This window comes from Podarcis liolepis, assembly GCF_965112155.1.
Source record: "Podarcis liolepis genome assembly, chromosome: 9".
Taxonomy (NCBI): domain Eukaryota; kingdom Metazoa; phylum Chordata; class Lepidosauria; order Squamata; family Lacertidae; genus Podarcis; species Podarcis liolepis.
The window spans coordinates 68,290,454-68,309,545 of NC_139564.1; the positions used below are offsets into that span (position 1 = coordinate 68,290,454).

The 19,092-nt window shown below is 39.8% G+C and overlaps 1 protein-coding gene across 7 annotated transcripts in view; it reads left to right on the forward strand.

Annotated features, from left to right (window-relative positions):
• The window catches only part of SLIT2 (slit guidance ligand 2), a 243,100-nt gene that overhangs the window by 24,023 nt on the left and 199,985 nt on the right, over positions 1–19,092 (forward strand). For all 7 annotated transcript variants that reach the window (XM_083460424.1, XM_083460427.1, XM_083460423.1 and 4 more), the window contains exon 4: positions 822–893. In XM_083460424.1, coding sequence (XP_083316550.1) covers positions 822–893 — 72 coding nt within the window. The remainder of the gene's footprint in view (positions 1–821; positions 894–19,092) is intronic.

Sequence of the window (19,092 nt, forward strand, 5' to 3'; positions counted from 1 at the left end):
TGGACCACTTTACAAAACTGATCGCATGTCTGTCTCTTCTGACAGAGGAAGATTTGACTGGTCCCATCTAGGCTCACCCTTTGGCAATAAATATACGTCAATTGAGGCTTACATTTGGCACATTTATTAGCTAATGAGAGCTGAAAGAGCTTCCAAAACTGCATTTGGTGCCATTTGTGCACATGGATGAGCAAACTGAAACTTAATCCATATTAGCTAATGCAGCCTGCTTCTGCCTTCCCCACTGCCATTCTGTGGTGGCTAGTACACAATCTCCGCTGAGGAGGACTCTGTGGGGAGGTGCAATATGTTCCTTCAAGTTCTTGATACTATGCACTCCCTCTTTATACTCATTCCCCGACGATCATAACGACGGGGATTTTGCTAGCGTTTTATAACGCCACCTGAAAGGTTTGATTTGTTATAGCTCATGTCAGTTTAATTGGTGGTGCTCCTTGAAGGATAAATCAGTGTAACATGCCTGATGGCTCTCTTTTTTACAATGACTTTCCACAAGGGGAAAATGATTGCTTAAGCCCTGGCAGTAGGGTGGTCTCTCTGCTCATTCCTCATGCTGTCCTCATGGAGTAAAAAAGTTGGAATTTAAAACACTCATGCATACTTTATGCTAATACATATAGATAAAATGTTAAACTCATCACGGTATTTTGGCTTATGTTTTCTGCATAGCCCCTGGCACTAACGCTGGCTTGTTTCTCCTGCATGTGCCACTTAGTCTCAGGTTGTCGAGTTATGACACATCATAATAAAGTTGCTGTTTATTTTGATTTGTAACACTCTCTTTTTCTTTTCTACTTCAGGCGTCTAAACAGAAATAATCTTCAACTCCTCTCAGAGTTGCTGTTTCTTGGGACTCCAAAACTCTACAGGCTGTAAGTAGAAGCTATATTCTGTATTCATTGTGGAACGCTTTGATATGCTTTGAGTGCTTTTAAGTTGTAAACGAAATATGCTATTGAGTAAGTGTTTTGTCTGCTCCTGGACTCAGCGCACCTTTAATTCTTGTTTTCTTTTGCTTTTTCATAATCTCTGCACTGTCCTCTGAATTGTTTCTGTTCCATATTTGTTAACTCTTATAGTTGACTGATGTAACTTTTCAAACCAGATTAGTATAAATCCTTTTCTTTTTGGTTTGCTACTGGTTTCTGATGACGAGGTCGATTACATTCTGGGTGGAAACTGGCTTGGAATATCTCCCCTCCCCCTGTTTGTTTATAACAATATTGAAATGAAATCGCTTAAAGAACCCAAAACTAAATAACAATTTGAAGAGTGTTGACATTATTGCGGTCTGTAATTTTGATTCCTGACTTGTGGGGTTTAATTGTTCTCTTGTCTTCTTCTTATTTGGTGATTATTTTGAGTAAGATGGTCCGTCAGTGACGGTGGAGGCCAATTCTGGATCCACACGTCCTTCCACAGGGGGGTCATTGGTTTCTGGGCAGGAGTTGATCACGGTGTGGATTTGCCAAGTATGCCTTCCTCTTAGCACATTTCTCCCTTGCGTCCTGAGTTCGAGTGTCTTCAAAGCCCATGACACCTTTGGTAAAGGCTGTTCTCCAACTGGAGTGCTCGCAGGCCAGTGTTTCCCAGTTGTCAGTGTGTATACTACATTTTTTTAGATTTGCCTTGAGACAGTCTTTAAACCTCTTTTGTTGACCACCAGCATTATGCTTTCCATTTGTAAGTTCAGAATAGAGTAGTTGCTTTGGAAGATGATAATCAGGCGTCCACACAACATGACCAGTCCAACGAAGTTGATGTTGAAGAATCATTGCTTCAACACTGGTGATCTTTGCTCCTTCCAGTTTGCTTTGTTCTTCTTCTTCAGTAGTATGGCACACGCTAGAAGAATTTTAAAATCAGAGTAGTGAGCTGTTAAAGACCTTTGATGCCAAGTGTGTTGTGTTTTGTCATATTCTCTCCCTTAATTACAAAGACTGGGACCCAAATAGATGCACAATTCGTGCTTTGGGCTTGGAATCTCATTTGAGATCCAAGTCTTGCAGAGTAGTAAATCGCTTTTGAAAATGAAGGACTTCTCAAAAGCAGTTTGTGATGATGGCATGGGCTCTTCTGTTCAAAGAAAATGAGCAAAACAAAGCAAGACAGAAAGAAAGAATCACACTGGGATATGCTTGCCCAAAGAATCCTTGAATCCTGGCTAGTCTCTTTAAAGCCTTGGCAGAATAAATTATTAACATTGTAAACCTTAGGGGCAAACCTGGAATAAGGTTTACAAACAGTCAACCTATACATTAGATACATTTTGATGTTTTGATAGATACTATCTCAAGATTAATATGGAGTAGATACTATGTTAAAAAGTACCTACATGTTCTAACAGTATTTTAAAGGGAAGCCTGATGATTTTAAAAAATCAAATAGATGCTTCAGTATGAGCAAAAAATACAGGAAAGGGCTGAAATCATTGCTGATAACTTGTATTTTTAAAAATTATTTTGCTCAGGCCTTGGAGTTTTCTCAAAAAAATATTGTGATCTACAGGTACAAGCAGGGAATGCAGGTGGTGCTGTGGTCTAAACCACTAAGCCTAGGGCTTACTGATCAGAAGGTTGGCGGTTCGAATCCCCTCGATGGGGTGAGCTCCTGTTGCTCGGTCCCTGCCAACCTAGCAGTTCAAAAGCACGTCAAAGTGCAAGTAGATAATAGGTACCACTCCGGCGGGAAGGTAAACAGCGTTTCCGTGTGCTGCTCTGGTTCGCCAGAAGCGGCTTAGTCATGCTGGCCACATGACCCAGAAAAACTGCCTGCAGACAGACGTCGGCTGCCTCAGCCAGTAAAGTGAGATGAACGCTGCAACCCCAGAGTCGTTCGCGACTGGGCTTAACTGTCGGGGTCCTTAACCTTTCCTCTAACTGCTAGTACACATTAAAAAAAAGATAAAGCCCATCAGTTGCTTTGAAGTGGGCTATGTAAATCTCAATAAAATAATGTTTGCTTTGAGAGCCTGGTATGCGCCGCATCACAACATCTTGCTTTCCACTTCCTTTCGCAAAGATTGTTTCAGGTTTTTTTTGTTGAGGATCTAAAGCTTAAAAGTTTATACTAAATTATCGCTTCTGTTTCTTTCTGATTCACATAAATTAAGCTTGGTTCTTGTACTTCCGACAACTTTCTTATCAGATTGTTGAATGTGGCATTTGAATAGTGTACACTGATCCATGGTAATTGAAGTCAATGGAATTTGTTTGGTGTAAGCATTCATTTGGTCTCTTTTGTGGGAGGCTTACGTAAAATCTGTGGTTCCACTCTCATTGAATTCCAGTGGTATGATTATTTTCACTGGCAATGCTAGTGTAACATACATGCTTCTGATTATACTCTGAAATAGGCACAGAGGTATTGTAAGGTAACAATTTGTGCCACTTATGTATAGAACTTTCTGCTTCTGTAAAATAATCTTTAAGTAAATCTCTATTGGAACAGTAGAGAGGGATTCTATAACTACTAATTATATTTCACAATTCAGGGAACCTTTGGGTAGTATCAAATAATCATAAATAGCGGAGGGGGGAATAGCTTGGTTGGGGTTCAAGTATGTGAGAAAGTAATATATAATTACAGTCTCATAAATGTGGGGTGCCACAACAGTGTACTGCAACAGATAGTATAACATTCCTGATGTTTTGGGATTATTGTTGATCAAACAATGTGTGTTTGTGTGACAGTGTATTTGTGTCTAGTTATAATGTGTATTAGAACAGCATGGTAAATATAATGGGGTGCTTTACCTATAGCTTGAATCACATGTTTCTTCAGGTTAAATGCTGTTACTAGAGCGCCTTTCTAACATTTTAGCTCATGTGCAGATTGCCACAGTGGTGCCAGCTTTAGTTAGTTAGTTAGTACTTATCTCCTGTTGTATTACGTTTACAGTGGTACCTCGGGTTACATACGCTTCAGGTTACAGACTCCGCTAACCCAGAAATAGTGCTTCAGGTTAAGAACTTTGCTTCAGGTTGAGAACAGAAATTGTGCTCTGGCGGTGCAGCGGCAGCAGGAGGCCCCCTTAGCTAAAGTGTTGCTTCAGGTTAATAACCGTTTCAGGTTAAGTACAGACCTCCGGAACGAATTAAGTACTTAACCCGAGGTACCACGGTATTTTTTAATCTTTTAAAACATGTCAATGCACTTCTAATGATCACCTGACACCCAAAGTTAAGTGAATCATGTGATAGGTAAGGCAGCATATATGCTTGTTGCATAGTGCAACACAAAGAGGGCGCCCTCCATATATGAAATATTAGACACGGTTGGATGCTGCCAGCGGCCAGCTTTCCTTTCCTTTGCTGTCTGCTCCAATTTCTCTTTGGCTGAGTTGAGAGCGAGCGGCGTGTTCAGGTCAAGATGTTTGTTCAGAAATAGAAGTACAGTTGCAGCTGTGTTTGGAGCAGGAGGCTAGTTTAAATAGCATTACCATTTATCCAGTCCATTAACAGAACTCTGTAAAATAATATCAACTCTACAATAAGCTACAGGGCAGCATCGTAAAATTACAAGCACTTGATGACAGATGGGACGTGTAAGTAACGAAAAGTGATAGGTTGAATATTCAAGAGACAATACCTGATTTTTTTCCCCTGTCCAAATACTTTGTCTCATTGGTTGTAGAAAGTTTCTTTGTGTTTTTCACCTAGTTTAAGTATGAAAAATCATGTTCCCAGTAAAGTCTGCAGCAGGTCAGCTACTGGTGGCAGTATTTTTTAAAAATACTGTTGAGATGTCAGATTGTTATGTGTTTCTTAAGGGAACTGTAGTTAGTAAACCAGCCATTTTAGGACCAGTTAGGTAATGATTTTGATGTTTGTCTGTATCTCTGGTTCAACAAGTATTTTTTCTTTCTTGGAATGACCTACATTGTCTCTAGTGACCCACATCCTAATACACAGAGCATTAACTATAGCACCTTTTATGCAGAAAACCATTACAGCCTAGTGAGTGCTTATCTGAGACAAATAGATTTTGACTGATTAATTTGACTAGTTAGGCTATAGTTCATTGATTGCCATTAGCTGCAGGGTACTGATTTTGGACCCAAAGCTCAGTGGTTTTCCAAGATACTTACATAGGTACTGTATTTCTAAACACGCAAAAGTTAATGCTTTGATGTAATCTTCCTGGTAGGTAAATTGTAGCTAATCAAGAAAACCTACAGTGGAAGTACTTGCAATTTATACGTGGATTAATATGGAAAAAGCATACAAGAATGTACTTAAATATTATCAGGGTTTCCTGAAGCTGAAATTTACTTAATACTTTTTTTTCTTTTTAAATGATGGAAGGAAAAGGATTTCTACATAATCTGACTTGTTGCCCTGGACTATTCATTTAGTGCATTGGTTCTTGTAGCCCCTAACAAAAGCACAAAGCTTCATGAGGAACCCTTGAAAAAATTCCTCCTGAATTAATTTCTGCCAGCTATGATTAAAGTGTGTGGTACTAGATGTGTCAGACACCATAGTTCTTTGCTTCATTTTACTCCTGGCCTCTTTGGCCCCTGCCACAATGAATCCAAGAATGGTTACGCAGGAATTGCAGGTTACAGTTGCTACGGTTACCGTTGTCCAGTCGTATCGACATCATTACTCATCTAGTGAGTTACCATGATAGCTACCGCTGACTCCCATTCCTGGGAACACTAAAGCCGTTTGAGGCAAAAGAGATGAAAGTTCTTCTGACGTCTCTTATGTTTTGTAGATGAGACATTTTTCTGTTTGCACGGTCAGCATTAATATCTGTTTCATAGTAGTACCTTGAAGGGAGGTGAGAATAAAAATTGTACTGCATTCAAATAGCACGGAACGCATGTTATTGCTACAAAATGCATAGTATAGAGGAAAAAATTGACACATTCCTGTTGGTGTCTTTTTTCTTCTTCTTAACCTACGTATGGGCAGAAAGGGAATATTAGTGATTTGGCTTTATAAAATAGTTCTATCCAACACTGTTTCAGTGAGACTAAATGAGCATGCTGTTTAAACCACTCCTAAGTTTAAATCTGAGTAAACTTATTAAGCACTTTCAGAGTTCAGGCAGGTGGCTTGGACAGTTAAAACATAGACAAGGAATGCCCAGTTGTGGGTTTTAATGTTCCTTTCTCCTTTCAAAAATGGTTGGGGGATCAACAAAGGACATTAATTGGCAGATTAGGGCCTCTGTATATAATAACACTGCACCTGTAAATTGTGATAAACTTACAGTGTGTGGCTGATAAATGGGTTAAAAGATGGATGAGTATTAGAAAAAAATTAATGTAAATTGGAATAAGGCAGTGCTTTTTTCTGGGGGGGGGGAAACAGGGGGACGCATACCCCTAAACATTTTGTGAATTTAAGTTTCACCTCATTGAGGGGCAGTATTTCAAAATGAGTAGGAAAATGAGAGTACCCCTCAACATTTTTTTTAAAGAAAAAAAGCACTGGAATAAGGCAACAGATTTTAATTAGAAGAGCCTTGACAACATTGTAACTTTATGTTCTGCTTGTTAGATGGTGTGTGAAAAATTGATAAATACTTGAAGCAGTGTCTACTTAATTTTGCTTTTGCTTGCTTTTAGAAGCCTGCGTTGTTGTGTTTTGAAACGTCATCATAATAAAAACTGATATTTAATTGAGCAATATTATGACTGGTTGGACCATAGTTGCCAAGAAAATGAACAGCATTGCGGAATGTGACTGCTTGGTGATTTCTGCCGTTGGAAAAAGTGTTAACTCTTTTTGCAATGCCCTTAAAGACTAGTTTTTGCCTTCATTGCCTGCTTGTAGACTTCCAAGATACATCTGGTTGGTAGTTGTTGATAATAGGATGCTGAACTAGGTAGGCCTTGGCTGTCACTCAGCAGAGCTGAAGTGTGCTGTTCAGTTCTTGCTGATATTAGTATATTATTAGTAATATTAGTATGAATCTCTAAACCTCCTTAAATTGGCATTCTATATAAACTTTAGCCTGGGAAGATTTTTATTTTCTCACTTTTAAAATTAACATTGCAGTTTTGTGAATTAAAGGTGGGTGGGTTGGTTTTTTTTTTTTTGTAGAATGGAAACCATAATATGTGATCATTTTCTGCAGACTGCAGCACAGGTACTAACATTTTCATAATGCCAGCAATAAGGTACAAGTGTTCTTCTCTGTAGTGAAATGGTAGAAATGTCTCAAAGACGAGTACTTTTTCCAATCATAAGCACTTATTTTCTGGCAAAAGAAGACTTTTGGGGCCTTTATTCTACACATGTAATGATTTGATTTCAACATAATAGTATTTAATGGGGTCAACTGTGCAGATGATTTATTAAAGTGTTAGGTTCTGATTTTTGTCTTGCTCAAAGCATTTTTTTTCAAAAATAGTTTTAAACATAAGCCATGCACCTATATAATAATACATTTTTGCACAAATGAGCCCGCAAGTTCTACGAAGTGCAAGTGTGCTTCACATGGTATCTAAAACAACATGGACTCTGCTGCGTTTTCAAAAGGACCTTTATTGGGATCATTATTTTGAAATTTTGATTGAATTGCCCTCCTAGACGTGATAGTCCTAGCTGCTAAAGTAGAATTTCACATGTTAGTACAAATGAAATCATTGGAATTGGATAACCTATGTAGTGTGTATGGTTATTCATAGCAACAAATAAAGTTTTAAGCCAACTGTTTCGGATGCAGTATTTGCCTCAAGTGAACTTTGTCACACGTTATTGTACATTTTGTCCTCCTTTAGCTCATATTTCTATTTATTTATCCTTCTCCATTCAAGAACAAAAATAGTCGAAGTCTAGTATTTTCTTAAATCATGCGATGCTGTTTCCTTGCTTAAAGGAATTGTGCTCTAGTGCTTGAAACTGTAAGTTTGCCTTAAGAATGTTTAATGCTAATTTCTAACTTTGAGGTTGCAGATTTTATTCAAATTGTTCTTCCACCCAGTTATACAGGATTATTTAAAACCTACCCATGATTGCAACATATCTGTAGACCCGAGTAAACCTGAGTAGTGTGTGTGTGTGTGTGTGTGTAACAGAGAAAGAGAGAGAGATGGGTTTTCCAAAGCAAAATACCACATGCTGCAAACTTCACAGCAGTTTACTGCCCATTCTGTCCAGATATAATGAAATAGATGTCACTCTAATACAATCCAATTCACCAAGTCCTTTTTGTAGGGTTAACTTTGAAAGTTTTGATAAATTTGATATAGGAAACGAAATCCCAGTGAAGGAAGTAATTAAAAATGCCAAAAGGTCAGGAAATGCCATTATCATATGGCACAGAAAGGGGGCAAGAAATGTTATAAACTGAGCACCATGACTCTCAGTTCATGCTATGTGTTCATCTATTTGTACCCATGTAATCTTCATTAACTAATTCAGAAAGCGGGAAGAAGGAATGAAAACAGGATAATGACGGAAGGACATACAAGTGCAAGCCATGATCGTAGTGAGAGATTAAAGTTCGCAGTAACTGAATAGCTGAGAGACGCTCAAAGGAAAGTTGATTGCTTCCCCTCCAACTGTTCCAACTGATTGAAAAAACCTCTAATTTAAAGTTCTGTTTGTTCTCTGTCTTAAACTATCAGAATTTCCTTTTAGAACTGGGGGGAACACTCTGAAAGAATCCAAGGATAAGAAGTCATTGCTGGCCAACAATTGTTCCTAATCCTCACAAAATGCTGAAGAAATTAAATTTATTCTTTATTGCTCGAAGTGTTACCTAGGTCACTGGGCGATGGGAAAATTGAACTGGAAGTTGAGTGGTGCAATCTTTGTTTTGTGTCTAGATGCTTAACCTTAGACATGACAAGGCATCTTAGAGTGTTGTGGGAACGAGGTTCAGAGTATTAAGACCAAGGCTTTTATTACCCTGGATTTATAATGGGATGTGCTGTCAGGAGATGAAAATGTTGTGTTTACATTTGACTATTAAATGATCATTTAATTAACACCTAAGTGTGGGTGGGAGGGGGAAGGGCTTGTAAAATTCTTTACAGCATTTATTTTTTCTGTGGAGGCTTAAACTGCCTAAAAGTGCTGCCTAAAAGTACATCTGCAAAAGGCATTTATGAACTTCTTCAAGACAGATGGACAGTTTTAACTTGGATCTTTCACCACAGGGTGCTTCAAATATAGTACAGTATGTTCCTAAAAAAATTTTTTTTCACTTTCATGTCAAGAAATGTATGTGCAAAAGTTACAAATACTTGCAAAAATGGGAATAACCGTTAACAGTTTTTATGAAAACAACTGTCCTGTTAATCAACCAACCTATATTCTTATATGTAAAACATGTTTACTTGGGTAAGAGTTCTGTGGTGGAAATTCATGTGAAACTGAACGGCTTCTGATAAGTAAGATCTAAAATTGTTGTATTTACCCTCTGTTGTGACCTCAAAGAATAAAATGAAATTGGCAATAAAATGCAACTCTGCTTTGCATCATATAAGCCAGTTTCTGTTTTGGAGAAACTGGTAGCTGTCCAAACATGATGCTTTTATTGTAGACATCCAAAAAATCTTTCTGAACAAAAGCTCAATTCAGAGATTATTCCAAAACATTGTTTGCACTGACCATATTTCAGAACTTAAGCCACAGTCGGGCAGGAGCAGGGACCGAGGTGGGCAGGAGCAGGGACCGAGCAACGGAAGCTCACCCCGTCATGGGGATTCGAACCGCCGACCTTTTGATCGGCAAGTCCTAGGCTCTGTGGTTTAACCCACAGCACCACCCACGTCCCTTATAAAAGAAGGTACTGTATAATAAAACACCTACTCTGGAATTGAGTTGCTATCTGTAATGGACTTGCAAACTTGCAGAAACAGTCTTAGAACCACTTATCAGGTTCAAAATCCCATTGAGAATACCAACACCAGAATACCCCTTGAACTACTTGTTCAAATCGGAGCCCATTTCTGTCTCCCTACACATGTGAAACTAGCAGGGAGACCTTAAAGTAGAGGTGTCTTCATGAAAGCAATGTCATATGAGCATCCTGTATGTCTTTAATATCTGTGTTAAATGGCAATATATGAAATGTAGTAATGAAACTGTTCTATGTTTCTATTCTCAAAAACTGCATGTATACCTTTTAAAAATGCACGTCAATACAAAATATCGATCAATGTCGCATTACTCTATTTTGCAGTCTGAAATATATATGTAGTGGATGTGTTTTGAACACTAAACCATGGTTTAGTCTTAAGAAAATGAGACTTGGAAAGATTTGCATTCTCCTCCCCAAGTGTGGCTCCAATGAGATTGATAGCTTCCTCTTCCGTTTACTGCAGTTTTGGATGCCTTCCAAAACAGGTCACGCTAGTAGATGGCACACCAGACTGCTTTAGTTTGTATCAGTGGGGTTGAAGGTGCCTAATCAGATATCTTCCCTGGAGCTGCAGACCTGTATGCTGTGCGGGAGGAGGCTAGCTACCACTAGGTTTGCTTTAGGTAAAAGATAATTGTATTTTAAAAAACAAATAAAGTAACATTTTTGCCCAGGGATTAGAAGTTGAGATGAGAACTGATTTTCTCTCTCTTTCTCTTTTAGATTTGTGGTGGCTTTAATCCCATTTGTGTATTACCCTTCCCGCAGTGATCAATTATCTATTAACAGATGGCTTGATTAACTGATTTGGCTTAGATTAATAAGCTTTGGTCAGGTCCGTTGTAAAAGCGGAAGTACTAGGACTAAACATTTCTCCCAAGTTTACAGAAAAAGCAGAAAATAAAATACAGAAAGACCAATGCAAAAACACATTTCATAGAATCATAGAATTATAGAGTTGGAAGATACCACAAGGGCCGTCGAGTCCAACCCCCTGCCAAGCCGGAAACACCACCAGAGCACTCCTGACATATGGTTGTCAAGCCTCTGCTTAAAGACCTCCAAAGTAGGAGACTCCACCACACTCCTTGGCAGCAAATTCCACTGTCGAACAGCTCTTACTGTCAGGAAGTTCTTCCTAATGTTTAGGTGGAATCTTCTTTGGATCCATTGCTCCGTGTACGCTTCTCTGGAGCAGCAGAAAACAACCTTTCTCCCTCCTCTATGTGACATCCTTTTATATATTTGAACATGGCTATCATATCACCCCTTAACCTCCTCTTCTCCAGGCTAAACATGCCCAGTCGTTCCTCATAAGCCATCGTTTCCAGGCCTTTGACCATTTTGGTTGCCCTCCTCTGGACACGTTCCAGTTTGTCAGTGTCCTTCTTGAACTGTGGTGCCGAGAACTGGACACAGTACTCCAGGTGAGGTCTGACCAGAGCAGAATACAGTGGCACTATTACTTTCCTTGATCTAGATGCCTATACTCCTATTGATGCAGCCCAGGATTGCATTGGCTTTTTTAGCTGCCATGTCACACTGTGGCACACTCCTAGATCCTTTTCACATGTACTGCTCTCAAGCCAGGTGTCACCCATCTTGTATTTGTGCCTCTCATTTTTTTTTTGCCCAAGTGCAATACTTTACATTTCTCCCTGTTAAAATTCATCTTGTTTGTTTTTGCCCAGTTCTCTAATCTGTCAAGGTCGTTTTGAAGTGTGATCCTGTCCTCTGGGGTGTTAGCCACCCCTCCCAATTTGGTGTCATCTGCAGATTTGATCAGGATGCCCTTGATTTCATTTTATGGAACCATGAAACATGGCAGCTACTGCCCTTTCTGCTTTAAATAAATAAATAAATCTACTTTTGATTGAAGCGCATCCACTTGCAAAAACAACTGGTACCAAATGGGTTCTGATGGGGATGTGATTCCATAGTGTGACTGTTACACTATGTTAGAACACTATCCACCTGTTTCACCTAGTGGTTGGTACCACTGCTTTTCAAGTGTCTTGCACAAGGAACATTCCAGCGGGGCAGTTTGTTGGGATTTTTGACTACGTGCAATTTGATGCAGTTTCCCACAGAGGCAATCAAGGAGTTGGCTGAAGGCCAAGGAGACTGAGCAGAGGGAAATAAAAAATTCCTTCCAGATACCTGGTATCTGAAGAAGTGTGCATGCACACGAAAGCTCATACCAAGAACTAACTTAGTTGGTCTTTAAGGTGCTACTGGAAGGAATTTTTTATTTTAACTATGGCAGACCAACACGGCTACCTATCTGTAACTGAGCAGAGGGAATTATTATGCCTAGAGATATGGGACCTTGGATACAACTCCCCTATTGGTAGAGGTCTCCACATAGGCATGATGACTCATGACCTTCCTGGTTGGTTAATTGGTTGGTCAGAGTACAGTGGTACCTCAGGTTACATACGCTTCAGGTTACAGACTCCACTAACCCAGAAATAGTGCTTCAGGTTAAGAACTTTGCTTCAGGATGAGAACAGAAATCGGGCTCCGGTGGCAGGGCCAGCAGGAGGAGGCCCCATTAGCTAAAGTGGTGCTTCAGGTTAAGAACAATTTCAGGTTAAGAACGGACCTCCGGAACGAATTAAGTACTTAACCTGAGGTACCACTGTATGTGTGTTTGAGAGTTTGTTTGGAGTTTGTTCTGTGAGAGAGTTCTGTGTCTGTATCCTGTATATAGTAACTTGTGAGTCTGCTGTAAATAATAAACCAAGTTACTGGTAGCAGCCTCTTGTTCCTGCATCATCCTGCCTGCAACTGACTGCTTCTGGACAGTCTGTGTATGCTCTGTGTATTCAATAGGTTCTGGCTAAGCTCCTTCAACACAGCTTGTCAGCATTCTATGCAAATTGATGCCCCCGAGTGGCCCCCAGTTTCATCAGTTGAAATAAAAACGTTAATGGGTCAGTTAAAGCAAGGGAAAAGCCAGATGGGATAGGACCCAGTGTTCTTACACTAGACCCGACTGGTCGGCTCCCTTGCTGGCCGACCTGTTCACAAGGGTAGATACGGCTAGACTAATGCCAGAGGCATGGACAAGCGCAATCATCATTCCAATATAGAAAAAGGGAGAGCACAGATCACCATCCAACTACAGACTGGTAAGCTTCTTCTCCATAAGTGGGGAAGCTATCTACCAAACATCTTCTGGAAAACCTTACCCAGTGGATGTTCTAATTTGCATTACCAGGCCCTGAGGATGTGGGCTTTTGCCAGGGAAAAACTACGTTGGATCACTGTGTCATACTTTCTCACCTAGTGAGCAAATATTCTAGTGCTCCTACTTTAAAATTGTACTGCAATAAAATACATTCACCTTGCACATTCCTTCAGGCAGGTTGAATAAACAGTGGACCATTTTTAAGTCTAGTAATTTTTTTATGCTTGAGCGATCAATGTATTTTCAATGAACAAAACGATCAATACACAATGCAGAAGCTTACACACACACACACACACACACACACACACACACACACACCCTACCTAGGTAAGTGGGAAAGGATTGCCTGCAACCTAGTTTTATCTGTCACTCAAATTCAGGTATTGTATTAAGGTCTTCACTCATTTTGAGTGAAAATTTCCTGCCATATTTTCATGTTAGTTTGCATAAGCTTAGTGTGTATCAGTCTTTCTGCCTGTGGAGGCACAGCGTATAAAAGCCGGTGCAGGTATTCATAAAAGTATTCAAAAATCCAATTGTGGTCATCCTCAAACAGACCTATTGATTTTAATGGATCTGCTTTGAATATGATTTAACTGAATGTCACACATACGAATAAATGTGAGGATGGGAAATGGGATCTTGCCCATTCACTCCGCCTTTCAACCACCCCATGTTCTGTGTTGTGCTTGCACAGATGCCTGTGCATATACACCCATCCCTGCCTCCCCAGGAAGGATGTAGCTCAGTGGTAGAGTTCAATTCTTTGCACTACCTTGTTAAAGTGATCAGACTGTAGGGATGTGAAATATTTCTTCCTGAGAGCCCTTGCCTGCCAGAGTAGACAGTACTGGGGTGGCTGGAGAGAGAGACTCTCTTTGTGTAAGGCAGCTCCTTATATTCTTGCACCTGCTGTTTTTGCAAGCTGCAGCTTCTGGCGCCTGAGCAAAGAATATCTTGGAGGTCAGGGTGGGGCCAGTAGACATGATCCTGGACTTCTCCCTCCACATATTTGTACAGTGGTACCTCGAAATGCGAACGGGATCCGTTCCGGAGCCCCATTCACATCCTGAATGGGACGTAAGATGCGAAGGCGCGTCTGTGCGGGTCGCGTTTTGCTGCTTCCGCGCATGTGCGTGACCCCATTTTGAGCATCTGTGCATGCGCGAGCAGTGAAACCCAGAAGTAACGCGCTCCGTTACTTTTGGGTTGCCATGGAGCGCAACCTGAACCTGAAGCACATTCAACCCGAGGTATCACTGTATGTTCATTTGAGTAATTCATTAAAGTCTCCTCAAAGCTACTTTTGGTAATTTTTATGATGACAGTGTAACCTAGTGCTCTTTCTTTTTTCTGTTTATAGCAGATTGAGATAGTAGTGGAGGTTTTCTGGAGCTATCCAGAGAACTTGGGGCATGCCAGTTTATTCTTTTAATCACCATAAATGCCATACCACTTGAGAAGGCGTACCCCTCAACTGTCTCAGAAAACAGGAACATCCTGGTTTTGGGCATGAGAGCACACCACCCATTTTGTGCGCTGTGATCTCAGGCAACCTCGCCTTGGAAAAAAGCACTTTTTCCTGGGCCGTGATCTCATCCAGGTCATGTGACTCACAGGAAGCATGACCCCAGAAGACGTGTGACCCAGTTTTAAGGTCATTTGTTCCTTACTTTCTCCTTTCTTATCTTTACATTGCCAGGTTTTGTAATTGGGAACACTAGTTCTCATCCACACCTAATTCTTGTTATGTTGTGTCATACCAGGAACTGGTCATTGGTCATCAAGGGGAGTTGCAAAACAAGCAGACTGGAATATCTGCTAGCTTCAAGAAGCTTTTAAAATCTTATAGAGAGCATTCAGTTTACTCATTATAGTGAAATTGCATGCAGAATTAAGTGAGGAACATTTATTTCTCTGAAGCATGACATCAGTATCAGTGCTGCGCTTGCTTTTAGATAGAGAAGAAGAAGAGGGGAAGCAATTGTGGAGCTGTTGCCAAAGGCATTACTGTGTTGTTGCTGTGTGTAAGTTCAATTACTGAAGTGAGATTTGAATAAATGAAATGTTGCCTTGAAGGGAGGAAAACTATACAGTGTCGTGGTCCTGTGTGTTATGCCTTATGTGTTAAGTGCTGGTAGGGAACTGACAGTATGCTCCCTTTAATGCCAAGTTTCTGAGCAGTGATATTCTGTGCGAATTAAACTTGGCATTTCATCTTCTGCAGTTTACTTTGTTCATGCCAAATCTAGTCACTCTTCTCTTGTGCCTTCAGCACCGTTTTCAGTGTTCATGCCTTCTGTTTGGTTTCTCAAGTGTTTTTTCTCTCCACATGAATTCATATTTCAGCATTAAAGGATAGGCGATCAAAGCCTTTTAATTGGAAGAGCCGTGGGGCCGATTGACATAGATATGGTATCACTTGAATATGGTAAGGCTTTTGTGCGATAGTCCTTGCATTGTCAATTCCCCTCCCCCCCATACTGTAGTTGGTTATCATGTTGTAAACCTGATTGTGTGATATGACCTTTATGGTTTTTCTTTTCAACCTCTAAAATAACTTATTTGGTCTTAGAACCTCAGGTCTTTTCTTCAGCCTCTTTTCTGCATATTATCAGTTCTCTTTTCTTAATACAGTATTACGATCTCCTATTTAAATTAGATTATAATTCTGTTGCCATAGCTTTACTTTCATAATTTTTGTTCTCTTCTCAGTTTTTAATTATTTTATATTTTGTTCTGCTTATATTCATATTGCAAGCATTTTGAAGACAGGGCCCAACTTTCTAGCTACGTTGGGAAGGATTATTATTGGTAATAAATGTGAACTTTAATATACACTTTCCCTATGCCTTCTGCATAGTGCACACGCAAACTGGCATAGTAAAACATTTGTGAACAAATTTCACAGATTTAGATCACTACATGCAAGAATTGAGCAGCACCTTTTTTTTGTTCCCTCCTTCTTACGTTCTTCTGATTCCCAAACTTTATAAACCTTAAAATTTGTGGTGTTCTGACATTTCATTTTTCTAAAGAGATGTTGAGCAGTGTTGGTAAAAGTGTTTCTGAGCAAATAATTTTGCTGGGGTGTTTCAAGTTACAAAATTATTAAGGGTCCTAAAGGTAAAGGGACCCCTGACCGTTAAGTCAGGACGACTCAGGGGTTGCGACACTCATCTCACTTTACTGGCCAAGGGAGCTGGCGTTTGTCCGCAGACAGCTTTCGGGTCATGTGGCCAGCATGACTAAGTTGCTTCTGGCGAACCAGAGCAGCGCACGGAAACGCCGTTTATCTTCCCGCCAGAGCGGTACCTATTTATCTACATATACTTTGACGTGCTTTCGAACTGCTAGGTTGTCAGGAGCAGGGACCGAGCAATGGGAGCTCACCCCATCATGGGGATTTGAACCACTGACCTTATGATCGGCAAGCCCTAGGCTCTGTGGTTTAGACCACAGCACTGGTTCTAAGTCCGCATTAAATGGCAGTTTGGAGGAGGGAAGGATCCCATGTGTTTCTGAAGTTCACAGGCTGGCCAGAAATTTTAGGATTCAGTTCTAAAGCGATACATATAATACTTAAGAGAATAAAAATACAATATGAGACCAACACCAAAGGCTGATTCACACATCAACAGCTTGTTTTCTCCAAGCAACCCTCCTTCCATGTGGAATTACACTGAGAAACATCAGGGTGAGTTGGGCGGAATGTAGATGCGAGCTAAAATACAAAGCAGCCATTTGTTTTCATTTCCCCACACAGTTTATGATTGTGCAAACGATCACACAGATTCCGTATACAGGATGAATTGTTTGGTGAAAACAAGCAACATATTTATCATGCATGAACTGTCCATGTGTTATAAACTAGTTGAATTCAGCAGAAGCAGAAATGGGAAGTTGTATATAGGATTTTGGTGTTTGTTCTTACAGACACCATGTTTTCGTTTCATTTGCACCTCTTCATTTTAGGATACCCCACCCAACTCCTGTATAATGGAGGAAACTGAAGAAGGAACTTGAGTGTAAGCTGGGGAGGTATCAAAAATATACACAGTTCTTTGGGGGGGGGGTACTAAAGGCTACACTGTACAGGCACCTCCTCCCAATATTTTAAAAGTGTGGTACAACTTCATGGTGAGTTCCGGCACCTTTCCCCCCTCTAAAAATAAATTTAAAAAGCACTGAGTATACGTGTGCCTAAAAGTCCAATGTTCCATTTGAAACACTAAAACAAATTTTGGGAATACAATAGGCCTAAACCAAGTAGTTGCTAGTAATTTGAATTTTCATGCTTAAGTAAGGAAAGAATTGCAAAGCCCAAATTCTCATGCTCGTGCTGCAGTATCCTATTTGGCCAGTTTTCATTGCAGCTTGCTGACATTTGGATAACACAGGCTTTTGTAAGGACTTTTAAAATGTGTGATCTGTAGAATGTTTTAGTAATCCAGTGGCTAATGTTTTGTATGGAAGATGGAAAATAAGCAGTGCTTTGATCACGAAAATGCCAGCTAATTTCACCAAGTGTGAACTGCAAAAAGATGTATGGGACTGTTGCTACTGCCTGGAACAGAAATATATAAATAACTATTTACTCTAATGTTTTATGCATAATTGATACTGTGAAATAAAGCCTAGTTGGTATTTGAACACAGGGGAATTTCTTAATACACAGTGCTATGAAGGGAAAAATGGAATAATGACTTGATGTTGATGAGTGTCTGCTGTTACTGGTCCAGAGGGAGTTATGATAATGGCAGCAACCCAAGCACTACGCTGCAATCACAGTGAAGGGAGAGAACTTAAGAGGTTTTGTATTTGTCATTGTTAGCTTTCTAGAAAAAAATATTTTTAGAGGTGAAGTGGAATGCTGCTGAATAAGGCAAAAATCCTATTGAAATATTCGAAGGATATTCACAGTGGCCACAAACCATTTTAAATAATATTGAACTTGCAAATTGATTTCAGTCTGTTGAATCGACCAAATAGGTATCAATTTCAGAAGCAGCAGTGTAAGGGCCATAAATTTCGTGCGTTGACTCTTTGATTAACACCTGCTTAGACAAAAACAGCAACCTATAAATTTTGAAAATGCTGGCTGAGATGAGAACAATGGTGACACACATTTCAATACTGCATTTCCTAATTGTGGTTCACATAGATTTTTGTTGTTGTTCTAAACTGTTCTACGGTAGAAGGTGTATGTGGTTTTAGGTCTTGTAAGACATTGTCAGGGAAAGTAACAAGTGAAAAATGATGAAAGAAACTGAAGGCTATCAGAAACATGGCTAGGGTGCCTTAAAGTCAGTTATGCACTATTGAATGTCTGTATAATCCTCAATCATCCTATAACTTGAATGAAAATCTTGATCTGACTGCCACAGAGTTTAGGGAATGAGGCAATTGAAAATCACTGCTTTCTTGAAACTGTGGTCTTCTTTTAGCTTTTCAGTTCTATGGTTGAATTCAATACTAAACTATAATTTAGTGTTACAATACTAAGATTTAGTGAGCTTTGTATCACAAAAGTTGCTTTCTCATTTCTGGTCTGTCACCTTTTTGCCCCAACCTGCATCACTTTACACTTATTTACATGGAATTACATTTGACATTTTACCGACCATTGACTCAGTTTGGAGCATTCGTTTTGGAGTGTTTTGCAGTCTTTTTGTTTTAACATCTCTGAACAATTTAGTATCAGCAGCCAGCTTGACCACCTTACTACTCACTCCTAACGCTAGATCATTTAAAGTTTAAAAGCATAGGTCCCAATAATGATCTTTGGGGGACAGTTCGCTCCATTTGGAGAGTTGTCCATTCATTCCTACTCTTCTTAACCTATTACTCATCCAGAAGAGGACCTCTCCTTTTATTCCTTGACTTCTAAGCATACTCAGGAGGCTTTGGTGAGCTACTTTGTCAAAAGCTTTTTGAAAGTCCAAATATGTTGCATCAATTAGGGTCTATATATATGCTTTTGACACTCTCAAATAATTCTAATATGTTTGTGAGAAAGGACTTTCCTTATCAGAAGCTATGCTGAC